At 40.5% G+C, this 26,455-nt stretch overlaps 2 protein-coding genes across 7 annotated transcripts in view; both read left to right on the top strand.

Moving 5' to 3' along the window:
• The window catches only part of LOC126939425 (40S ribosomal protein S17-like), a 670,460-nt gene that overhangs the window by 525,634 nt on the left and 118,371 nt on the right, over positions 1-26,455 (top strand). The window lies entirely within an intron of this gene.
• TOM1L1 (target of myb1 like 1 membrane trafficking protein) overlaps positions 1-26,455 on the top strand; it is a 58,835-nt gene that overhangs the window by 717 nt on the left and 31,663 nt on the right. The window contains exons 2-7 of one of the 4 annotated variants that reach the window (XM_050764720.1): positions 2,454-2,538; positions 4,501-4,579; positions 11,862-12,011; positions 13,261-13,386; positions 14,141-14,245; positions 15,247-15,363. In XM_050764720.1, the coding sequence (XP_050620677.1) occupies positions 2,454-2,538; positions 4,501-4,579; positions 11,862-12,011; positions 13,261-13,386; positions 14,141-14,245; positions 15,247-15,363 (662 nt within the window). Of the gene's footprint in view, positions 1-2,453; positions 2,539-4,500; positions 4,580-5,466; positions 5,793-11,861; positions 12,012-13,260; positions 13,387-14,140; positions 14,246-15,246; positions 15,364-26,455 lie in introns of those variants that run through there. The other 3 variants (XM_050764722.1, XM_050764723.1, XM_050764721.1) reach the window with 3 other exon arrangements.

Below are 26,455 nucleotides of genomic sequence, written 5' to 3'. Positions count from 1 at the left end.
CCAGAAACTTCTCGGCCAGGGGAAAGTTATTCCTAAACGCACACTCTCTAGGGCACGGTATTGTTATGCCCGTTTTACAGATCAGAAGAGGAGGCTCTGGGAGACTAAGTGATGTGACCTTACTGTGAGGGGCAGGTCTCCCCAAACCAGTTTTCAATAGTGCCAAGCTTATACAACCTGGATTGCTTTTCTGGGTAAACAAAGAGAATGAAAATGCTTGGCATTGGAGTGAAGAGGAGGGGAACAGAGGAGCCATCTGGGGGCACGGAGGTCTCTTGCAGGCCGCTAGGGACTACACCGGCATCCACCTAAAAGATTTCTCTCTCCTCCGAATGTACCTTGCATGATGTATGTAGAAGCCAGTGATTGGACTCTTACAAGCACCAGCTCACTGCTCCCTCTTTTCCCTGATTCCTCCCTTGGGAATTGGGTGTGGCACGAGTGCATATTAATGCCAGGCAAAGTGTGATGATGTCAGGAACTTAGTGGGGTGATGAAATCTTGAGAACCTAGTAGTTGTAGTAAAGAGGCCGAGATTTGGAAAATTTAGCTCACAGCTCTACTAACTGCCGTGACACCGAACACACCACTTAAACAGAACCTTAGTTTACACATCCTTATAAAATGGTCAGAGTAGCTACCATTGAGGAGATGCTTTCCCTTGATGGCTGTGCTTTGTTGGATATTAGAATGAACCCTGAGCAGAAATGGGTTCCGACTGTATCTTCATAGGCAAAAGAAACTTCAGCAATTCATCTGCTTAATTTTTTAATTCTGTAAACATGGACTAACTGTCAGCTATGTGTCTGGACCTGGATCAGGCACTGGTAAGGCCAAGGTGAGACGTGATCTCAAACCTGAGGGAACTCATTTTCTTGTAGGGAAGACCGCACGGTTTTGTGCCGCACCTTTGCAATGCAAGAAAATGCAAAACACACAAAACTTACCGGAAGGGAGAAATGAATTCTGCTGTGGCTTTTGAAGGGTGAATGGGAGTTTTCTAGGAAGATAAGCTTTGTCCATTTGGTGCCAAATTCAAGTTTTGTTTGTTTTTTGTTTTTTGCTTTTTTTTTTTTTTTTTTTTTTTTTGAGTGTCGCTCTGTCACCCAGGCTAGAGTGCAGTAGCTCTCGGCTCACTGCAACATCCGCCTCCCGGGTTCAAGCAATTCTCCTTTCTCAGCCTCCCGAGTAGCTGGGACTACAGGTGCACGTCACCACGCCCAGCTAATTTTTGTATTTTTAGTAGAGATGGAGTTTCACCATACTGACCGGGCTGGTCTCGACCTCCTGACCTCAGGTGATCCACCCGCCTCGGCCTCCCAAAGTGATTGGGATTACAGGCGTGAGCCACCGCACCCGGCCTCAAGTGGTTCTTTTCCTTGATTGAAAGCAAGCCAAACTTTGGGGTTCCCCGAAACAAGTCCTTATTCTTTCTTTCCCTTCTCTATCCTTTTTGGTTTTTTCTCCATTTCCCCCAGAACCCCGTGTTTTCATTCTTAGGGATCTTATCCTTCTCTTAGGAAGATGTTAGCGCATTCATGTTGAGTGTTCCATTACCCTTTCCAGGTAACATCTTGTATTGCCTGATTATCTAATGATAGGGTTCCAAGTGCAGAAACATTCTGGTCAGCCTGGTGCAGCTGTGGTTAGTTTAGATGCTTGTTATTGTTAGTTTGGATAGTTACTCAGTGCCAGTTTGAAACAATTAAGACTGATAGTAAAAGTGTATGCAATGGAAGTTTTTACGTAGTCGAGATAAGCAGTGTCTTTGCAAGTATTGGTTGAAGTTATAATAATTGGTAAAATTAGAAGGAATCGTGAGATTAAGATGATAGGAGAATAAATATGTTACTATTATTTGGAGTTATGCCAATATTTTGGCTCCTAAGACCAACGGATTACTTCTCTCCTTTAAAAATTCTTTCCTCCTGTCCCCCCAGAGAATAAATTATTTTTAAAAACAAACAGTGAGACCAAACAACCTAGATTTGAATGCCAATTCTACTTCATACTGACTGTATGACTTTGGTAATTTCCTAACCTCTCTCAACTTCTGTCTCATCATCTCTAACAGTGGGTTAAATGAGATTGCATATGATAAAATACGTAGCACTATGCAGTTCACCTTGTAGGTAGCTGCTCACTAAGCCCTAGTTCCCTTGTCTGAAAGCCAGGCAGGTGGAGATTTAGCTGGCCTGGCCTGGGCCTGTGGCCAGGTATTGTGCTTGCAGTCTTTATTAATAGATCACTCATTACTGTTGCTGCAACAGCACTCTGAACTTGGGTTCTGATTGATTCCTGAATTACTGAGAACGGTTCCAAAAAAAATCACTTTGCCCTTTGGCAATATACACTTAATGACACTTGCTAGTGCAGCCTAGGCAGATTATTTCAGGAATACCAGACATTTTTTATTCTGTCGTAGCTCAGACTCAACAGCTTTTTCTTGGCAGAAAAGGCTACATTTGCTGGAGTTCAGACTGAAGATTGGGGCCAGTTCATGCACATCTGTGACATAATTAACACTACCCAGGATGGGTGAGTACAGCATAGTTTCCGTGTATTTGCCTCTGATAAGAAGCATCAGAACTACAGCACGTTTTCTCTTGCAAATGTTTCAGTTTTGTTGTTGAAAGAGTGTTTTCATCATTCATTAGGCGCTCTCTACCTTTTGAAGACTTGTCAGATTGAAATATTGGGGCAGCTGCTTGCTTCAGCATGTAGAGTATCTATAAATCCACTATCATTTTTTTCCTCTTGGCAGTTTCTTTAACAGTTTCAAATTTTGTCACTGTGAAGCTCAAATTGCTTCTTTTTAAAAGATTGGGAAAGGCCAGGTGCAGTGCCTCACGCCTGTAATCCCAGCACTTTGGGAGGCTGAGGCGGGTGGATCACGAGGTCAGGAGATCGAGACCATCCTGACTAACACGGTGAAACCCCGTCATTACTAAAAATACAGAAAATTAGCCGGGCGTGGTGGCAGGCGCCTGTAGTCCCAGTTACTCGGGAGACTGAGGCAGGAGAACGGCGTGAACCCGGGAGGCGGAGCTTGCAGTGAGCTGAGATTGCACCACTGCTCTCCAGCCTGGGCAACAGAGCGAGACTCTGTCTCAAAAAAAAAAAAAAGATAGAAAAAGAGAGATTGTTTCCTTCTTTAGGAATATCTCCAGCTCCCATGGCCAGTATTTGATGAAACCGTCAAATATTATCAAGAAGCTGGTTGACTCCTGGTGGTGACCTATTTCTGGGCAATTGTCTTTAGTAACCAGGAAACAATATAGCAGTCTCTTTTCCTCCTTGTCACAGGACAATTTTTTTCCTTCTGAATGTCAACTCACCCATGTTTAAGCTGTATTCTTATAGCATGTGCTATCTTTTGCCCTTAAACTTCTTAAACTTTAGAGAATCGAAGTTGTAAGAAAAAAGTCATTAAGAAGAACAAACTGGTTTGCATGTAGTCAATTACAAGTTATTCTTCGGAACACAATTCTGGTAATTTTCCTGTGCATATTAAAGTGATAACTGACAGTAAAAGAGATTTAGTCTAGCTTATATTGATAAAGAAAACATCAAAATTATTGGTTATAAATAAATGGAAAGTGCTTATGGTTAGTACTTTTTTTTTTTTTTTTTTGAGACGGAGTCTCGCTCTGTTGCCCAGGCTGGAGAGCAGTGGTGCAATCTCGGCTCACTGCAAGCTCCGCCTCCCGGGTTCACGCCATTCTCCTGCCTCAGTCTCCCGAGTAGCTGGGACTACAGGTGCCTGCCACCTCGCCCGGCTAGTTTTTCGTATTTTTTAGTAGAGACGGGGTTTCACTGTGTTAGCCAGGATGGTCTCGATCTCCTGACCTCATGATCCGCCCGTCTCGGCCTCCCAGCGTGCTGGGATTACAAGCTGGTTAGTACTTTTAAGTGTGTATGGTTTTTTTTCCTATAATTCTATTTACCATGTTTAGTTCCTCTGGGAACATTTTCATTGATAATACCAATTCATTGATAATACAAAAAGAGACTCTTAAATTTGGACCCATACAAACAGTTCTTTGTAACGTAAAATTGTGGCGTATTGGCAGCTGACCTAGTTTGTTGTAATTCCTCTTACATCCCCTTGTCTGTAGGGTGCTCAGGAAATACTAATAGTTTTAATTAAAATGGTAACATTTGTTGTTTCAGAAGTTGCATTTCCTATAAGTTGGTTCTGTGCATTGATAGAGGGATACAGGAATGAGCGCATTTCATGGGTGGTGCTTTCTAGGTAATAGATTTGTACAAAAATACTGTATTTGATTCTCATAAGGGGGTAGGTGGTATTTTCTGCCTGTATGTGTGAAGAAATTTAGGTTCAAGAAGTGAAGTCATTCGTGTAGGGTCCCACAGTAGGACCAAGGCCTTGGTTTTCTCCTTAGCCATTCTTCTCTCCAAATGCATGTTGCTTTTCAGAGAGACTGATTATTTTCAGCAATGCCTGAATTGGTGATTTCAGTGTATTTATTACCATAGGCCAAAAGATGCAGTGAAAGCTTTGAAGAAAAGGATTTCCAAAAACTACAATCATAAAGAAATCCAACTTACCTTGTCAGTAAGTACTTTAATTTTATAAGTAAGACTCAATTTCTCAAGCTATAGTTACGTTTTTAATCCTGGGTACAAAATAAGAAGCAAGTATTCTGAGAAAACTAATAGGTTAGCTAATAGATGACCTAAGAGTTGTGTACAGTATGAGTTAAAACTCTTCATTTATGAGAATTGCAGAATAAAGAAAGTTGAGTTCTTTGTAATAGCATTTAATTTCACGGGAAGAGCTTGTTCCTGAAAAATCAATTGTTCTTGGTCAGGAGATGGGAATTAGTAGTTAACATGTATTATACATGGTGAACTGATGAAGAACTTTGTGTATTGGCTGGGTGTGATGGCTCATGCCTATAATCCCAGCATCGAGGTGGGATGATTGCTTGAGCCCGGGAGTTTGAGAATAGCCTGGGCAAGGTGGTGAGACCCTGTCTCTACAAAATATTTAAAAAGTAGCCAGACATGGTAGCCTGCATCTGTAGCCCCAGCCACTTAGGGGGCTGAGGCAGGACAATCACTTGAACCCAGGAATTCAAGATGGCAGTGAGCTATGATCATGCCCCTGTACCTCAGCCTGAGTGACAAAGAGAGACCTCAACTCTTAAAAAAAAAAAAAAAAAGTTTGTGTCTGGGCATGGTGGCTCACGCCTATAATCCTAGCACTTTGGGAGGCCGAGGCAGGTGGATCCCCTGAGGTCAGAAGTTTGAGACCAGCCTGACCAATATGGTGAAACCCCGTCTCTACTAAAAATACAAAAAGTAGCCGGGCGTGGTGGCGTGTTCCTGTAGTCCCAGCTACTCGGGAGGCTGAGACAGGAGAATTGCTTGAACCCAGGAGGTGGAGGTTGCAGTGAGTCAAGATCGCACCACTGCCCTCCAGCTTGAGCAACAGAGCAAGACTCCTTCTTAAAAAAAAAAAATAATAATAATAAAGTTTGTGCATGTATTAATTAACCATAATTTAAGATGAGAACTGAAATTTTGAAAAATACCTCCCTGTTAGCTTTCTACCTCACTTGAACAGCTTTGTGGAATCCTGAGATGCTCTCAGCTCATTAAATTCCAACCAAGTTCTGCTGCCTGGCATGATTTGGAGAATGTTCTATGTTGGTTTAAGCAATTCTCCTGTGTGTTGTATTGTCTGTTATTTAAGTGTGGACTCTTATTTGACGTGTTCCCATTTTCCCACCATCCTTGGCCATATGACCTCTTCAGTCACGTTGGTGAGTTGTCCTTTTTACTTTAGTATGTGTTGCAAGCCCTGCCTGCTGCCTGAGAGTGAGCTATGTAGCTTTCTGATTTATTCTGCACGCCTTTGTTTATCTCAGCCCAGCCGAAGACTGTGCATGGTCACGGCACTAATCAGCCAGCATCACACTGCCTTAGGAGCATTAGTCTTTATCAAGAGGACTTTGGGGCATATGTGAGCATAGCTCCTGGTTTCTAGTTACATGTAGAAGAAAATGGACATCTTGCATAGGCTCACTGAATGAGCAGAAATGCAATGAACGGTCTTCATGATTTGATCATTAAAGAAACCCTTCACGTTGGGATCTGAATATAGTTTTAGAGGCATTTTCCCCCTTCACCTTTTTTTTTTTTTTTTTTTTTTTTTTTGAACCTCTCACCTATCCTTAACTCTTGAAGGTCACAGAATGGAGGAGATTGTGGAGAGAAGAGTGAGGCACTTCTGTAGAAATCCCAGAACGATGGGTCACTGATAGAAATGCCTGGCACCTGTCAATGTTCTTGACCACCCTGTGAAGTAGTTCTATTATTAACTCCATTTCACAGATGAAGAAATTGAGACTAAGAGAAACTGATTTATTTCCAAGATGAAAATGGCTATTACATAGCATAGGCAAGATTTGATCCCAGTCCTCAGATTCTAAATTCCATGCCCTTGCCTCATACTTCTTTGTTTCTCAGAACGAATCAAGCCTCTTAAAAGAGCAGGCTACTGTGTTTCCTTTGTGTCTTTAGTTTCTTCCTGTGTAGTACAGGGCCAGGTATATCAGATGTTGACTGGATTAATGATTAAGCACCACACCCTCATACACACACCTAATCCCATCTCTCCTAGTATCCGGGAAGACTCAAGGGCTAATGGAAGGTACTGTAGAACGGGAGTAGAAAGATGGGTAGATGTACCCTTTTGCTTGGATTTTCTTTAAATAGGCCTTTGACCCTTTATCTTCATGCGGATTTCCTCAAACTGTGTATTTAATGGTCCAGTCACCTCACCTCAGAGTACTCACTCCCTTGCAGAGGTGTGCATAGGGCCTCAAAACTGACTTTAATATTCACGTAAGCCATTCTCGTGGTATATCTGGGATATCTCAAGGGTGCCAAAGGTTAGGAGAATTCAGTAAGGAAGAGAAGGGCAGAAGACTAATTTATGCCACCTTCTCTATTTCAGCATGGGGTATTATTATTTTGCTTTTTACAGGTGTTCACCATTCATAACAGTTTGCCGCTTCCTCCATTGTGCCCAAGCCTACTTGATGTGTCAGTGGTTGCTTCTTAATCCCGCCTCCATATCTTCTTCCATCATGGTTCCCTCGCTATGACGATGGACCAGGGACCCTCCTTGAGGAAGCTGGGTTATTCCAGAGTGTCGTGCCTCTGGCCCTCTGTTTCTCTTTGGGCTTCCACTCTTCCTTCTCATCAGGTAGTCTAATCTCTCAAGCCTGACTACCAGCTTGCTGCCGTTCCCATGATCTGTTCCACCTCAGATCTGTAGCTACCTTACCTTACGGGTTCTGTCCAATGTGTGCGAACAAGAGAATCTAAAGCCTGTGCCTAAAAACAGGCAAGAGTCACCAGTCAGAATACACCTTCATCCTTGGGGTCACAGTACATTAAAGTCAGGAAAAACACCTGGGTTTTCCTTGGATTTTCTTTAAATAGGCCTTTGACTCTTCATCTCTTCATGCTGATTTCCCCAAGTGGTGTATTTAATGGTCCAGTCACCTCACCTCAGACTACTCCCTGCCTTGCAGAGGTGTGCTTAGGGCCTCAGAACTGACTTTAATATTCACATAAGCCAAATTTAATTATGAGGGGAATTAGTCACAGAAGGAGTCACCCATGTCTGTCAAACGCAATTATAAGTTTACTAGTAAACTCTTTAAAAAGTAATCCCTATATATGACATTTCCATTTTATTAATGTAAAGTGATGAGAGCCTGTCAAATTCAGTTATAAATATTCTTTATGTTATCTGTCATGTTGAGTTCTCCATGGACGTGTTAACCTTGATTAGGCTTTAATGGAATCTGACTGTACTATGATTTCCTACCATCAGTCGGTAGAGCAGTTTTGTGTTTCAGCAGAATTTTGTTTCCAGGCTTTATTACTCTGAGCCAGGAAGTATTCTCTTCTTGAATGAGTCAATTGTGATAAATCTCAGCAAGAGGCTACTATTAGTGTCAAATAGAAAGTGGTTGAACAGGTTCCTAAGAATCAATTAGTTAATAGGCCTTTGTGGAGCACCCCCTAAGTAGTGAGCTTCAGGGGTTTCATAGGATGTGTAAAATGTGGTTGAAAATAATAATGAAGGAAAAGCTTGGTTTATTCTCCTTTGGCAAATTTACTTGTGAAACAAAATATCAGGCTGGGTTCAGTGGCTCGTGCCTGTAATGCCAGCAGTTTGGGAGGCCCACAAGGGTGGATCACTTGAGGTCAGGAGTTAGAGACCAGCCTGGGCAACATGGTGAAACCCTGTCTTTACTGAAAATACAGAAATTAGCCGGGCATGGTGGCATGTGCCTGTAATCCCAGCTACTTGGGAGGCTGAGGCAGGACAATTGCTTGAACCCAGGAAGCGGAGGTTGCAGTGAGCCTAGATTGTGCCACTGCACTCCATCCTGGGTGACAAAGCGAGACTCTGTGTCGAAACGAAACAAAACAAAGCAAAACAAAACCATGTGGTTGTCCCCCCAGGAGCTTGTTGCAATTGGAGGGACTGAGAGGAGTGAGGCCTCTAGGCTGGGGTAGTCACCTTGGTGAAGGCACTATTCATGGCCCAGGTGTAGCTCTGATGGCCCTGAAACCTGGTTGTTGTCACTGTGCCTGGTTTGGAAATTTACAGTGAGAAAATCTCTTTTGATTCCAGCCCTCTCTTAAAATACTTAGGTCAGCTAATCATCACATTCAGTCCTGCTAGGAAGTTCTCCGTGGAAGATGATCTAAATAGTTGCCATGTATTGAGGTCCTGCTTTGTGTCACGCTCTTTGTTATGTTTCATTTGGGCCTTTCAACAAGTCTCTAGAGGGAGATATTATGTCCATTTTGCAGATAAGGACACTGAGGCTTAGGATAAGTGATTTGCCCAGCTAAGCCCAAGAGATCAGTGAAGCCTGGAGTCACCCACTTCAGTCTCTCTTTGTTCCTTGGCTCCAGAGTTTTCAATCCCACCTCAGATTATGGATTCTTATTTGTCTTATTTCCAAATATAGGTTATCTGAACACATTTGCACCAAGTTCAATTTCAGAATATGTGAAAACAACATATTTAATTTTAATTTAATTTCCCACAGTAGGTTTTATTACTTATCTGAGTGAGTTGGAGGGTAAAAGAGGTTCTGGTGATATAATAGAGGAGGTGATGTAGAAGTAATTAGTCCTGGCATTCTTGATTCTAATGGGAAAACACAAAAGGCATGACTGCTAATCTCCAGATGTTCACATTTTTAGCATTTCATGTTGACTCTTTGATTTTGTGCATGTTCCTCCTGGGAGTGTTACTCATTATCATAAAATCTTGTTGCACCAAAGATAAAAATTTGTTTGTGAGGGCCAGGTGTGGTGGTTCATGCCTATAATCCCAGCACTTCGGGAGGCTGAGGTGGGTGGATCACCTGAGGCTAGGAGTTCGAGACCAGCCTGGCCAACGTGGCAAAACCCCATCTCTGCTAAAAATACAAACATTAGCTGGGCATGGTGGTGCACGCCTATAATCTCAGCTACTTAGAAGGCTGAGGCATGAGAATCACCTGAACCCGAGAGGCAGAGGTTGCAGTGAGTCGAGATTGCACCACTGCACTCCAGCCTAGATGAGAGAGTGAGACCCTGTGTCAAAAAGAAAAAAAAATATATATATATATATATATATATATATATATGCCTAGAGAGAATGAGACTTGGAGCCTAGGTATTTGCCTAAGACTGTACAACTAGTTAGGTGAAATATTTCTGTAAACTCACATTGAGCTAGAGGCACGTTTCCTTTCAGCATTTCACCCATTAAAAACTCATTATACTCATTATAATAATCCATCAAGCTAAATGGCATGTTATTCAACTTTCCAACTTTGTCTTAACAACCTGCACTAGTATAGATTCATCTTAGTATGTTTTGGATTTTGTTTTTATTTTCCTTTGCCTTAAAGGTTTTCGCTGTGTTTCACACAGCTACACGTGCTCACCTTCTGTATTTTCTGATTACCTTCTTGATCACAGTGCTTTAAAACTATAGCGTTCATACCTGCTGCCACTTTATGTATTTCCATTAAAGACAGACTAAAAATACAAAGACAAAGCATGGCATGAAGTCCATTTTTAGGGCTTCTATTCTGCAGAGATGATTATCCTGGTCATGTTAATGGTTTCTATGACCTTTCTAATTTGAGGTTGTAGCATGGAAACTAAAGATTTAATTTTGTTTTTAGATTACTTTTAGAAATCTACTTTCTGCATGCAGTTCTTCAGTATTGGCTCATTCTTTCTTAGTCAAGCTTCTGCTCACGTTGCTTTATCGCAAATGTGTTTTTCAAGGGAACTGGTGTTCCTTAGTGCATATTCTTAACTGTATAACACCCCATCCTCCAGGAAACTTTTCTTTTGACTTTACCAAAGGGGTGCCTTATGTACTCCTGATTTTGTGCTTCATTTTCTGTCAGTTACTCTTTGATTGCCTTCCTTGGATTTTCGCTGGCCTGTGTAATAGGTGAACCCCAGTGTTTCAGCCCTTCTTCCTCTCTTCTCATTGTAGGCAGCCTTGATAACTCAATTTTGGTCCTTCACTCTCTTGAACTATAGCTGTGTGTGTCCAGCTCACTGCTAAACACCTACTTAAATGTCCCTTATCTTTTGAACTCAAAATATCTAAATTTCAGCCCGTCATTTCTACCCCTAGACCAGCCATACCACCCCCTCTTCCAAATTTCCATCACAGGGGTCCTCATGCAGAATGAGAGTCACTTAACTTTCAGTCATCTTCCTTTTTTGACCAGCACTGTCATTCAAAGTTCTTCCTTCATAATTCTGTCGTGACTCCTTTTCTTGTACCCACATCATCTTAGTTTAGGCCTTTTGTATCTCATGCCTGAACTAGTGGGTTGCTAGTGGATCTTTCTGTCATTCCAGGTTTCTTCTCCCTCCACTTGCCTTTGCAGAGTGCTGCCTGACAACCTATCCAGAATAGTACTTTGCGCACATTAACCTTTTCCTCAATTTCAGGGTAAAGGTGTGATGGTGACAAACTAACAGAGACCCTCCGTAACTTCTTAGTGCCTTCAAGATAATATCCACACCCTTTGCACTGCCACACAAACTTCTCTACAACCTGGACAGACTTTATCTACCCTATCTTTACAGTCTCCCCAATTTACCTTTTGCAAGATGCCTCTGCTAGAGACAGACCAGAGTACTTATCTCCCCCTTCATAACTTACCCACTTTTCCACATTTATATAGTTTTCATACAATTTCTCTGTCTGGAATATAGCTCTATACTCATTTTTACTGTTCTTAGCCATTTTGCAAAGCCCAGCTTCCAATTAGCCTTTTCCAAAAGTCTTGTAAGACCACCCAGCCCTAAATAATCACTCTTGCCTATAAGGACCTATAGCTAGGGTGACTGTGTAATTCATCATCCAAACCAGGACATTTTTGAAAGTGAAAGGGTGTGTCATCATTAATAAACAGGACATTGGGAATATACCTGTGCTACCCTGGGTAAACTGGGACAGATATTATTCCATCTGTAGCTCATATGTTTGGCCTGCACGTCCCTTCAGCATTTAGCATTTAGTACTCTGCATTGCTGGTTAATTCCCTTTTGGATGTGCTGGGACTCCTCGATAAGTCTGTCCTCTAGACTGTTACATTATGCTCATATTTCCACATATCCCCAGAACCTAACATTTTGCCATATATTTTAGTAGATACTAAATTATGTTTGTTAATTAGTATGCTGGTGGAAATTATTATTTAGCAGTTTTTCCCTTACATTTTTAGGAGGTGGTTTTGCCAGATAAATATAATGTTTAATTTATTTTTCTAATTTAGCTTATTGACATGTGCGTGCAGAACTGTGGTCCAAGTTTCCAGACTCTGATTGTGAAGAAGGAATTTGTTAAAGAGAATTTAGTTAAGCTACTGAATCCTAGATACAACTTGCCATTAGACATTCAGAATAGAATCTTGAATTTCATTAAGGTAAGTCTGTTGTATACCTCATGGGATGGTAAATTTCTAAGATTAGGGATTTCACAGCTTACCTCCTGATTGTTTTGCTTATCTTTTATATGTCTTGGATTGAGCCAGAAAAGCATTTTTGCTATTTTTAGTTTCTGTGTAATAATAATTTTTTGGCATTGGATGGTACACTTTTTCTGAAGATTTGTAGTCATTTCCCTACTTTCCTCTCAGTTTCTATTTTATCTGTGTCAAATAGGAAAGACAATGATGTGTATGTTCATTTTGCAGGTTGGGAAACTGTTCCAACTAACTGACTAATTCAAGGTTACTTGGAAAAAGAGCTACTGATGTTGTTTTGGAATCTGTTAATTTTGGATTCAGAGCAGCAAAAAACAATTGATAGTATATATCTTAGGGTTTCTTCAAGATTTTGAGGCATGAAAGTCTGATTTAAAATATTTTGGGCCGGGCGCGGTGGCTCATGCCTGTAATCCCAGCACTTTGGGAGGCCGAGGCAGGTGGATCATGAGGTCAGGAGATTGAGACCATCCTGGCTAACACGGTGAAACCCCGTCTCTACTAAAAATACAAAAAAAAAAAAATTAGCCAGGCGTGGTGGCGGGCGCCTGTAGTCCCAGCTACTTGGGAGGCTGAGGCAGGAGAATGGCGTGGACCCAGGAGGTGGAGCTTGCAGTGAGCCGAGATCTCGCCACTGCATTGCAGCCTGGGCAACAGAGCAAGACTCCATCTCAAAAAAAATAAAAAATAAAAATAAAATATTTTATATTTTCCTAGCCTTTGAAAATGAGCATTTTGCCCATGGCATTCAAAAGTAGCTTTCTCTTTCTGAGTGGGGTACATAATTATTGATCTCTCATTTTCTATCAGGAGCTTAAGAATTGTGTTTTCAGCCGGGCGTGGTGGCTCACGCCTGTAATCCCAGTACATTGGGAGGCCCAGGTGGGCAGATCACAAGGTCAGGAGTTCGAGACCATCCTGGCTAACACGGTGAAACCCCATCTCTACTAAAAAATACAAAAAATAAGGCAGACGTGGTGGTGGGCACCTGTAATTCCCAGATACTCGGGAGGCTGAGGCAGGAGAATCGCTTGAACCCGGGAGGTGGAGATTGCAGTGAGCTGAGATTGTGCCATTGCACTCCAGCCCAGGCAATAGTGTGAGACTGTCTCAAAAAAAAAAAAAAAAGAATTGTGTTTTGGTTTTGTTGCTGTTTTAACTCTGGAACGTTTTCATCTCTTGAACTCAGGCTTGGTCACAGGGTTTCCCAGGAGGTGTGGATGTAAGCGAAGTCAAAGAAGTATACCTTGACCTGCTTAAGAAAGGCGTTCAGTTTCCTCCCTCAGAAGCAGAGGCTGAAACAGCAAGACAAGAGGTAAGAGGCCTTTCTTTGACCCATGGAGAGTATAGTAGTATATCAGTTGGGTCTTTTCTCATTGCAAGAGACAACCCTAAAATCCACTTAAGCTTAAGCAAAAAGATGAATTTATTAGGATATTGCAATATCTCATAGAATAACCGAGACTTGGGATTTTGCTACTTAAAGTGTGAAAGTTTGTTTGGCTTGCTCCACCCTAGACTAATCAGAACCTCCCTTTTTACAAGATTTCCAGGTGTTTTCTCTGTACATTTATGTTGAGAAGCACTGGCCTAGAGCCTTGAGCTTTCACCTCGCCGCCCAAGGTTGGAGATGTGGCATTGACCCAAGGAGGGTCATTGATGGAGAAGGAGATGCCTTGTCAGCTGTGGCTTAAACAGACTTGACATGAATTGAGCTATCATTTGTTATTAACAGTCCAAAGAGAAGGCATCAATAATCTCACATGGCAGTTTATCACTTAAACCCTTGGTAAAAAAAAAAAAAAAAAAAAAAAGGCATTTTATTAAATTGTAAATGATAATTCTAATAGCCACCTCTTGTTGAATACCTGCTTTATTATGGGCATCTCATTTGCTTAGCATTCTTCACAAAATGCTGGACGGGTTGTGTAGTTGATGATTTACTCCGGGCAGATACCCTGTACACAGGACTTTGTTTGAGAGTGCTTGAGTTAGCTGAATGGAAAAAACTTGGCGTTGGGTGGCTATGTTAATTCACATAATAATATTACCATATTTTATACTCATAGACTGCTCAAATCTCATCAAATCCTCCAACATCTGTCCCTACTGCACCAGCTCTTTCTTCTGTAATTGCTCCAAAGAACTCGACTATTACATTGGTCCCAGAACAGGTAACAACAGCAATCACTGTATTTATTGATATGTTTTCCTGATTTGTAAGCACCTTATATACAGTTTGTCCTTTCTGGTTAACAACATTGAGATGTAGGTACATTTATTTTACAGAGGAAGAGACTGAGGCTTAGTCATACTATGTGACTTATAGTTCAGTTCCAAGAAGGATTAATCCCATTGGTTCTGTCTACTTCCAAAGCCCAACTTTGTAAGAGTTGTGCTTGCCTAGTGGCTTTCATGGCTTTGTGGAGCCTTGACTGTGGACTGGATCTAGTGTCCATGAGCTAATTCCTGTTACTTCTGGTAGGACTGTCACATATTTCAGAGAGTTTTGTAAATGGTAGTCTTATTACTTGTATTTATTATGCCAACTGAATTGTATTTACTTCTTTGTGTATATCAGTTTGTCCAAGGTACAGATAAGCAATTATTGTATGAAGCCCATTTCCGTTCCGCTGTAAAGGAACTATAATTGAAGACTTTGTATTATTATTTTTTTCTTATATAAAAATTCATGTGACTAATTCCTCTTAGAATTTAATACAGGAAAAAGATTTATTTCTTCTTTCTTCTTTAATACCATGAGAACTAGATAACCCTCATTTGTTTTTCTTTTATCCTGTCCGTTGCCAAGAAACTCAGGATAACTTTTGCCATTTTATCCAGGTTTCTGGTACCTTCTTCTGCTAGGTACCTAGTACTTCTCCCCTCTTCATATTTGGTTCTAACCTTTTTTTTTTTTCTTTCATTTTTAAAATTCCTAAAGCATATTTTGGGGTTTATTACAAGAGATCTCAAGTCCTTTTAGAAGGTGACAAGGTATATATTGTAAAATAACTATGTGTATATTTATATGAAATTAAATTTAAGTTTGAAAATATTAAATTTTGCAGAAGTATTTTTTCTTCCAGCAAATGTCCCATGGGGGCAGGAAACAAGGAATGTGAACACATTCTGTGTGTGTCACACTGACTGGTGATTGTGTTGCTCTCTACAGATTGGAAAATTGCACAGTGAATTGGATATGGTGAAAATGAATGTGCGAGTGATGTCCGCCATATTGATGGAGAATACGCCTGGGTCTGAAAACCATGAAGACATAGAGCTTCTGCAGGTGTTGTACGATTTCAGGGACAATCAGTCAAAGTGTCTCTTAAAGTTATTCTCTAAATTCTGAGCTTTGGAGATGGAAGACACCTTAATATTGTCTAGTACGTCCTCCTACATCCTCATTTCAATTGATTTCTAAACTTAACAAAAATATCCAAGAATGACTTTGTCAGAAATGCGGTAGTGACTTAGACGTGGATTTTAGCCTCTTGCAACAAATAATTTATTGTAAGTTATAACCTTGGTCATGTATAATCAATTCTCTAGTTGTTTTAAGTATGTAAAAATTGCCTCTATTTTCATCCATTCAACAAACATTGAGTAACTGTGATATAGGAAGGGATGTAGAAATGAGGAGGAGGCTGTTCTAGTCCTTAAGAATTTATGCCTAATGAGCAAGATTGGTTTGTAAACAACAAACATAAAGAAGTATTATAGATACTGTAATATAAATTTGTTCAGTGTATGGTGGGATCATGGGTGGGCAGAAGGAGAGAGGTGAGGTTTTTAGGAACGGTCTAGATGGAAGCAGTGCTTGAGCTGTAGAGGAACAAGTAGACAGGGCATTTGGACTGCATGAGTAGTTCTACAGCCCTCCTATGCCTTCTGCTATGTCTGTGTATACATATACTTTATTTTTCCCTCTACTGGTTTGCTGTTCTAATTATTTAAAATTTTAAAACTTATTAATTTTAGAAGCAGTTAGAAAAAAAATCAGTTTCTAGTTTCTAAGTCCCTTTGTTGCTAAACTAAGAAGCTTAAGATATTTTTACTTTTCTCAGATTCCCACTCCCCACTTCTCATGTGTTATTTTTCCTTTAACTTCTTAGATTGTTAGTAAATAACTTTTCCCATGCTCATTTCTTATTTGGGAAACAAAAAAAATTGTAAAAATTTTCCCAACAATGTTTCTTATATATCACTGCTATCGTGAATAGTTTGTTTTTTCCTTGCTGAAGTACACCCATGTTGGTAAACTTTGGTGCAAACTTTGAGTGCTTGCATATCCAAAAATGTCCTTTGATTGTCATGTTAAATGCAGATTAGTTTAGCTAGATATAAAATTCTAGGCACAAAATTCTTGTTCTTCAGGCCTTTGAAGATACTGCTTCATTGTTCTTTTACACCCACTAATGCTGATAGAAGTATTATATTATTCTGCTTCTTAATCCTTTGATTTATATTTTTTTCTAGTTGCATTTGTTATTTCTCTACTTTAATATTTCAGAAATTTTACTGTTCCCTATCAAGAGATATATGTACATGTGTGTGCAGATGTTTGTTTTCCTTACTTATCCTACTTAGTAGATGATAGCCTTTTTTGCCTTATTGACTCATGTGTATTTTTAATTCTAGGAAATTCTCAGCTCCTACTTTAAATATTGCCTTTCTACCATTCTTTCTATTCTCTTCTTATGGAACTTTTTTAAGATGATGAAACTTCCAGTTGGATTCATTTGTCTCTTAACATTTCTTTTATACTTTTCATCTCTTCATTCTAAGTTCTTGGATAATTTCTCTGTTTAATGTATTTCTCTAAAACTTGTACATTGGGTTGCTTATTCAGTCCTTCTAATAAATGTTTCAACAGTTTATTTTTATTTAAAAATATATACTTTAAAAATATTTACTATGTACAAATATGTGTATAATGTTAAAATATTTTTAAAATATGTTGGATTTTTGTAATAGTTCTTTCGTTTCATGGTTCTACTTTTCTTTATCTTTCCAAGAATAATAATTATATTTAATACTGCTTTCTTGTTTCTTCTGTGGATTCTGCAAATTTTTTTGTTGGTCTTTTTAATTTGCATTTCTCCAGTGTTCAGCTGGATTGCTGTTAGTGAGCTCATTTTTGTGTGAGACTCTCTGCCAGCTGGTCTGCATTCTCTAGTGACCCAGCTCACCCATGCTGAAGGGAGAATGTAATTGCTACAGCTGAGCTTGATAATGTTTTCAGAATATGGTATAGCAATATGGGATGATGCTGTTTGGGACCCATTTATGGCTGGTCTTCTGGATTATGTATTCTCTATTTTTTTTTTTTCCTGAATGCTACTAGCACCTAGAAATAATACCCTATCCCTCTGTCCTAATTCATTGTTTCCACCTGGAAACATTACTCCTTTCTCAGCTATCTGGTCTCAAATGAGGGAAGGGGCATAAGCAGGGGTTGTCTTGCCTGGTTATTTCACTGCTATACCTCAACCCATCTGTTAGAGCCCCTTGTGCTTCTTGGCTTCTGGCTTTTAGGCATGGAGCACCCTTCATATTCCTTCCATGTTCTAGGCAGTACTCATTGTGGGCAACCTTGAATATCCTTGAATATCCTCTAATTCAAGAGTTAGCAAACTGTGGCCTATGGGCCAAAACTGGGCCTTGCTCTCTTTTGTGCTGTCTCCAGGCTCAGAAGGGTTTTTTAAAGGGTTGTTTAAAAAATAATAAAAACAAATAAAAAAACCAGAGGTCATTTCTCCTATATCCATGCAAGCCTATACCCAGAGACTACTGGGGACTCAGATATTCCTCTTGAGGAACTCATTGCCATGCCCTACCCCAACGTTAATGGATGTGAATTTGTGGTATCGCTCAGGTGTGTAGGGATGAGAAGAGGATGTAAACCACAACGTGGGAGTATAAAGTTCCAGGTGAGGTAAGAGCTGACCTGTACAGGTAATGGAGGATTACGCCATGCCAAAGCGTGGGCTTGACCAGGCTGGCAGAAGGGAGCTGTTGAAAGGGTATAAGCTGAGGGGCTACATAACCAGGTCAGATTTTAGAAAAATCCTTCTGGTGGTGTTATGATGATAAATTCTCAGGAAGCAAGATAAGACTCTAGAAAACAAGAGAGTATTTCTCATTGGTTGTATGCTGTGTTCTGTGGGTAGAAAGTGGTATCTTTGGTCAAATACGTTTGCAAAACCAATTGTCTACTGTATTTCTCCTTTTGGAGGTGCATAAAGTTCACTGATATAGCTAAGAGTCTTTGTTTAACCCAACATTTGTTAACTTATTTAACTAAAGAATCCCAATTTGCCAAATACCTGCTGATATTCTGCAGAACATCAGAGTAGTACACGTTGAGAAATAAATCAATATTGTGGATCAGTAGCTTTAAGTATATTATTTTTGGAATATCTTAGGAGAATTAAAACATTTTGCTAAGGATCCTTGGGGTTCTTGACCTTAGGCAAGTCATTTACTACAATGGACTTAGTTTATGTATCAAATGAAGAGCTTAGATGACAGCCAGAGTAATATTAAATACATCCTCTTTATATGGGATGTAAAAAGGAAAATTCATCATTAAATAGATTTCAAATGTAGTAGTCCATAATGGAGGCTTTTCCAGATATAAACTTTTTAACTCATGATGTTAACACATGTGTTAAACTAAAATTGAAAAATTAAATATCAAAGTAAATGGTTATGTGGTGGATAATATTTTTTTAAATGGCCACAGCAATATTTCTAGTTCCACCTGGTCTTCCTGGACCTTTCAGAGCTCAAAAATGAAATGATTTGTGACTTTTTGTCTCATATTCTCATCCATCTGTGGCATACAATCTTTCAGTAAACATACACTGAAACATTTCATTTAAATACGTGAATCCAGTTTTATATTTTATTCCAATCTGAAGTGCCTTTTTTGTCTCAGAGTGTTTGGCTGCAGATGTTTGGTTGAATTTTGCAAGGATAATACCAATTTGTTGGTTGCTGTTTTAATGCCAGAGCTCAGGGCTGTGTTTTGCCTTGAATAGTAAAGAGTCTCAGGTTATAAATCAACATGAGAATACTACTCATGGCCAGTTCAGATTGAATAGGTTCTGGCAGGGGATCAATTTGTTTATAGAGACTGTTGAATGTGGAATGTTATTTTTCTTTGTGTGCTTTTTGTTAGTGACATATAAAGATCTGGTGTGGGGAGTGCTATTCTTAATTTCTTTTGACAAATAATTAATTTTTTTTTTATATCTAAATAACTCCACTATGGTTGATCTGAAATAATTCAATTAAATCGTCTATGGAGAAAAAGGACAAGAAGTTTATCTGATTTAAGAATTTCAGAATGAAATCAGCATCGATAGACTGTGGAGAAACAGAATTCTTTTTTTTGGTGTTTTTGTTTTTCTATTCTTTTTTTCCCCCCCTCTAACCTTATGTCATAAACAAAGAATTCTCTAGGGTATACTTTTTCACAGGTTTCTCACACCCATCTGAAGGAGTCAGGTCAGTACAGTTAGAACCCCCAGATAATACTGGCGCCCTGGTTGGCTGCCCCCTTATAACTGCAGGGCCTTTTGGAGGCTTCAGCATAAGCCTAGGGAGTCATCAGCAGAGGCGACACCCAGGCTGGGGGTCAGTGAGGGCCCACGGGCATACTCTGATGGAAGGAGTACAACTGTAAAGAAAGAATAAAAGTATTTGAAATCAGCTACGTGAACTGTAAAACAGGCATTTTTCTCCCCAAACCAACCAATAATCACAATTTTTTTTTAGCTTGCCAAAATATATTTACATCCTCTTTCTTCCCCAAATCCCATTGAAATGATGGAAGAAATATGAAAATAAAAATAAACCCCAAGGATGACAGAAAAGGCTAAACTGACCATCAGGCCTCCAGAACAGTGAGACTATTCAGTGCCTGATAAAGCAGGTGGGATCAGACCAGCTCAGAGTTCACAGCCCCACAGAAGTGAAAGAGACCCTTCCAAAGGACTTTTCCCCGAAGCAGCCCATACTAACCTCAAAATCAGAGCAAGATTGAATAGGCCTTGGGCCCTCACATGGCGAGGAAAACAACTGTCCTCTGTCCTCTGCTGTCTGAGCCACTAACTCAGGAGCAGGGAACTTCCAGGGTGACTGTCGAGGCCAGAAAAAAGGACTCTCCTCCAAAGAACTGCTGGTTTCCAAAACAATCTAGGAACCTCTGCAGTTAGAAGAAAAATAATCAGCACTCATTAGGATTTTTTAAACTTTGAAGGCAGGCAGCCTCATTCCTAGAGATGAGGATGTAGTAAGGCTGTCAGATTTCTCAGGAAAAATAAGTATTTTCACTCTCTCCACCAAGAACCGACGCTGACACCCAATTTGGCTTGCCATCTCGCTTTGTGGGGCTGAGGTTTTTCTGATTCGCTGACTTTCACAGGGAGTAGTCATGTGGGGCTTCCGTCTGAGTGGAGGAGGGGTTTTTGCTCCAGCTCCCCATGTTGTTGCACCCTGGGCTTTGTCCTTTGCATCTGCTGAGAACTCTACTGGAGATTGGCAGATAGGTGCCTTGTGAACCATCGTTCCTTTCTTGCTGCTTGAGTCTTTAGATCTTACTTGGTTTTGAGCCTTTGAGGATTTCTCATGCTCTCCTGAAAGTGTAGGCACAAATGTTAAAATATTTTTAATATCTAGCATTTTTAGGTATTTTGTTATGAGAAAGGTTTTCAGGATATTGAGTATAGTGCTGTGCAAAAAAAAAAAAAACAAAACAAAATTTCTATATAGCATTTTTTAAATTGGGGCAAAATCCATATCACATAAAATTAACCATTTTAAAGGGTACAAGTAAGTGGCATTTATGTACATTCAGGGCCGGGCGTGGTGGGATTACACATGTAATCCCAGCACTTTGAGAGGCCAAGGCGGGTGGATCACTTGAGGTCAGGAATTCGAGACCAGCCTGGCCAACATGTGAAACTTTGTCTCTACTGAAAATACAAAATTAACTGGGCATGGTGGTGGGCGCCTATAATCCCAGCTACTCGGGAGGCTGAGACACGAGGATGTCTTGAACCCGGAGGTTGCAGTGAGCAGAGATCGCGCCACTGCAGTCCAGCCTGGGCAACAGCAGGAGGCTCCATCTCAAAAAATAAAAAGAAAATAAATATACATTCATTGTAACTACAGTTAACCCTTGAACAACACATAGCAGTTATGAGCACTGACCCCACAATGTAGTTGAAAATTCATGTATAACTTTTGATTTCCCCAAAACTTAACTACTAATGTCCTGTTGATCAGAAACCCTATCAATAACATAAACAGTCAATTAACACATATTATGTATGTTATATACATACGTGAGTATTCTTAAAGTAAGCTAGAGGAAAGAAAATGTTATTAAGAAAATTGTAGGTTGGGCGCAGTGGTTTATGCCTGTAATCCCAGCACTTTGGGAGGCTGAGGCGGGAGGATCACAAGGTCAGGAGATTGAGACCATCCTGGCTAATACGGTAAAACCCCATCTCTACTAAAAAATACAAAAAATTAGCCGGACATGGTGGTGGGCACCTGTAGTCCCAACTACTCGGGAAGCTGAGGCCTTAGAATGGCGTGAACCCAGGAGGCGGGGCTTGCAGTGAGCTGAGATCGTGCCACTGCACTCCAGCCTGGGCGGCAAAGTGCCACTCTGTCTCAAAAATAAAAAAAAAACATGGCACATGTATACATATGTAACAAACCTGCACGTTGTGCACATGTACCCTAGAACTTAAAGTATAATAAAAAAAATTAAAAAATTAAAAAACTAAAAATAAATAAAATTTTTTTTAAAAAAGAAAGAAAATTGTAAGGAAGGCTGGGCACAGTGGCTTATACCTGTAATCCTAGCACTTTGGGAAGCTGAGGCAGGAGGATTGCTTGCATCCAGGAGTTTGAGACCAGCCTGGGCAACATAGTGAGACTCTGTCGCTCCAAAAAAATAAATTAGCTAGGTATGGTGGTGCATGCCTGCAGTCCCAGCTACTGGGGAGGCTGAGGTGGGAGGATCGCTTGAGCCCAGGAGGTTGAGGCTGCAGTAAACCGTGATTGCACCATTGCTGGGCAGCAGAGTGAGACCCTGTCTCAATTTAAAAATTAAAATTAAAAAAAATTTAAGAAAATTATAAGGAAGAGAACATATATTTACTATTCATTAAGTGGACATGGGTCGTAAAGGTCTTGGTCTTTATCTTTTTGCTGAGTGGGCTGAGAAGGAAGAAGAAGAGAAATTGGTCTTGTCTTGGGTGGCAGAGGCAGAAAACAATCCACCTCTCAGTGGAGCCATGCAGTTCAAACCCGTGTTGTTCAAAGTTCAACTGTATTTCCTCTATTTAATTCCAATACCTTTTCATTACCCCAAAAGGAAACCCCATGCTCATTAAGCAGCCCCTCCCCTTTCTGCCTTTCATCAGTTCCAGATAACCACCAATCTGGTTCTGTGTCTGTGGATTTACCTGTTCTGGACATTTCATATTTCATATATGTGGAATCATAAATATATGACTTTTTGTGTCTAGGCATCTTTCACTTAATGTTTTCAAGGTTCATCCATGTTGTAGTGTGTATCAGAATTTTATTACTTTAATGGCCTAATATTTCATTGTATATACCACATTTTGTACATCAGTTCATTGGTAGACATTTAGGTTGTTTCCATTGTTTCCACCTTTGGCTATTGTGACTGATGCTGCTATGAACATTCACATACAGGCTTTTCTTTGAATACCTGTGTTCACTTCTTTTGAGTATCAATCTAAGAGTAGAATTGCTGGGACATATAGTAACTTTAACTTTTTGCGGAATTGTCAAACTCTTTTGCACAGTGGCTGCACCATTGTATATTCTACTAGCAGTATGCGGTACTACTAGGATTCCAGATTCTCCACAATGAATACTTGTTATTTTCCATTGTGTGTTTTTTTAATGGCCCTCTGGTAGGTGTGAAGTGGTATCTCATTACGGTTTTGATTTTGATTTGTATTTGCATTTCCCTAATGACTAATGAAGTTGGGTGTCTGTATTATAGCTTTTTATTTTTTTCATCAATTATTTTATTTATTTATTTTTTTGAGACGGAGTCTTGCTCTGTCGCCCAGGCTGGAGTGCAGTGGCGCGATCTCGGCTCACTGCAACCTCTGCCTCCCGGGTTCAAGCCGTTCTCCTGTCTCAGCCTCCTGAGTAGCTGAGACTATAGGCATCTGCCACCATGCCCAGCTAATTTTTGTATTTTTAGTAGAGACAGGGTTTCACCATGTTGACCAGGCTGGTCTCAAACTTCTGACCTCAGGTGATCTACCTGCCTTGGCCTCCCAAAGTTGTATTGTGGCTTTTTAAAAGGTAATTAGCCAGGCATGGTGGCAGGTGCCTGTAATCCCAGCTACTCAGGAGGCTGAGGCCGCGAGCTGCCCAGGAGCTTGAACCTGGGAGGTGGAGGTTGCAGGGAGCTAAGATCGCGCCACGGTACTCCAGCCTGGCGATAGATCAAGACTACTTCTCAAAAAATTAAAATAAATAAAATGAAATGTAAACCAGATTGTGTTGTTTCTTGCTGGAAACCCTCCATTGGCTTCCCATTATACTTGGAGTAAAACCAAACCTCTCTACTCTGGTCACAGAGCCCTTCTCGGTCATCTTTAGCCTACTTCTTTTTCCATGGCACATGCTTGCTAACCAACCTACTTCCTATTCCTTGAGCGCACTGAGTTCATTCTTGCTGGGGAACTGTTTCATCCCTGACTCTCACGCTTCCCCGTCTTCAAATGGCCAGCCAGGCTGGCATGCAGTGGCACGATCTCTGCTCACTGCAACCTCCGCCTCCCGTGTTCAAGTGATTCTCCTCCCTCAGCCTCCCGAGTAGCTGGGACTACAGGCACCTGCCACCATGCCCAGCATTTTTTTGTATTTTTGGTAGAGATGGGATTTCACTATGTTGGCCAGGCTGATCTCGAACTTTTTCTTATCATTCTGATCTTAGCGTGTTACTCTCCTGAGAGGTCTTCTTTGACTCCCCAGTCTAAAATTAGCCACTGTCCTATCACATCACCATTTATTCACCTGGCACTCACAGCATCTGATGCTTTTCTTGCATGGTTGTCAGCTGTCTTTGCCTACTAGAATGGAAATGTCAAAAGGCTTGTCTTGTTCATTACCAGGTTCTGGCTCCCAGATTAGTGCCTAACATGATGTAATCATTCAGTTAAAAACAGGCTTAATTAATCAATAGCTTTCTTCCCCTGGATTTTATGTGACTTAAAATTCGAATTTGTATTCTTGGTATGAGATGGGGACTTTACCTTCATTTATTTTTTCAATTTGATGGCTGGTTGTCCAAATAACATTTACTAACAATTCATGCCTTCTCCAATGGTTTTAAATGCCCCTTTATCATATACTGTATATTCTAATTCAAGGTTGTCTTCTAGAGACTATTCTCATCCCTTGACCTATTTGTGGCTAACTTGGCATCATACTATTTTGATTACTCTAAAGATGTGTTTTCATGCTTTGTAGGGTATATTAGCAAAGAGATGACATACTTCATTTGGGTAATTTGAAGAAAGCTTAATCAAAATACCGTTTATTTAGTAAGATGTTTTAAAGTTCAGGGAAACCACAAGGGCTTGATCGCTACCCTGGATTATTAACTAATATCACTGGGTTATTAACTAATAATTACATAGTTAAGAAGAGGGCACTTTTGCCAGAACCTAGAGGAAAGAATAATGTGGAGAAGGCAGCCTTGAGAACAGTGGTGCCTTTGGTAGAAGGGGTGGAAAGAATAAATATCCAGACCTCATTCTCCTTCCTTCCTCCTGTTTCCTGCCAGCCAGCATGCCCGTTGGCTGAGCACAGAAGCAGGAAGACAGGGGACCTGGTGATGTGATCTCTACAAGCCAGGCCCCAGGGCACAGAGTTAAGGCAGAAAGTGTGGATGGTGGATCTGGAGAGCCAAGAAAAGTTCTCCAGCAGAAAGGAAAAGCCTCCACTCAAAAATTTCTTGACTGCTCTTGCACATATACTTTACCAGTGACCACAGTCTTATAATATCGGTTTATTATAAAACCAGCCTGAGGTTGGGCGCAGCAGAGCATGCCTGTTATCCCAGCACTTTGGGAGGCCAAGGCGGGTGGATCACCTGAGGTCAGGAGATCGAGACCAGCCTGGCCAACATGGCAAAACCCCATCTCTACTAAAAATAACAAAAATCAGCTGGGCGTGGTGGCATGCGCCTGTAATCCCAGTCACTCAGGAGGTTGAGGCGAAGGTTGCAGTGAGCTGAGATGGCGCCACTGCACTCCAGCCTGGGTGACAGATCGAGACTCACTCTCAAAAAAATAAACCAACCTGTACACTTGGAATTTCTTCCTGTTTTGTCTGTTTATACTTACCTTCTAGTAGCTGTTCTGTTTCTTTGGAACCTATTCCTTGTCTTGTTTTCTTTCATGTGAAATCCAATATATTTACTTGGAATCCCCTTTCTGTTCCACCAACCCACGCTGAACAATTAGATCCTGAAGCCCTACTAACTAAGAGGGTCTTGCTTTTTGTTAGATTCTCAGGCCATAAAACCATTTTGTGCAGTAGACACGTTTTCCCACCACTGTGTTGCTTGTAAACTTTAAACTTTTCATTAGGGGTGAGGACTGGATTTTCTTTAGTTTTCCGAAGTGGAACGTGATAATTCTGAGGCTCTGTGCGATCTAACAACTGTTGTGACGAGTTAAAGGCAGCCACCTTGGCCGTAGGAATGAAGAGTTGCAACATGTGTTTTGTGTATTTGCTTTCTTGGTGTTATGCACTCAGCTTTGGGCCACCTTCTTCTTATCTTAATAGCTGACTTTTCCTGGTACCTCCCACTTTAATCTTATCTCTCTTTTTTTTTTTTTTTTTTTTTGCCTAGCCTCAGTAAGACAAGAAGAGAATGCTCTAGTATTTAGAATAAAGGGAGCTCAGATTTTGAAATGACAACTAGAGAAAGCCTTACTCTAACTTACTGGAGAAATTTAAAATCAAGGGAATCTGAAATTGGATCCTATGAGGATTGTAACCAGTTGAAAAAAAAAAAAAAATCCTGAGAATAGGAAAAATAAAGCCATCCTCCCAGACCATTCTTGTCTTTACCATTCAGAAATGTGTAAGATATTAAGAGTAGAAGGGACTGTCAGCCTCTTTGAGTCCATCTCCCTTCCTTTGCAGATGAGGCTGCATATGCAGAAAGAATAATTGCCCACACCGTGACAAGTGGTGGAGCTGGAAGGAGAACTTCATTCTCATGAGCTTATGTTCTATCCATTAGACCAACTAGCTTCTCATTTTGAACCCAGGACTAACTTTCTATTATACCT

This window comes from Macaca thibetana, chromosome 16 (genome assembly GCF_024542745.1).
Source record: "Macaca thibetana thibetana isolate TM-01 chromosome 16, ASM2454274v1, whole genome shotgun sequence".
NCBI lineage: Eukaryota > Metazoa > Chordata > Mammalia > Primates > Cercopithecidae > Macaca > Macaca thibetana.
This window is presented reverse-complemented; position numbering and strand designations above follow the sequence as displayed.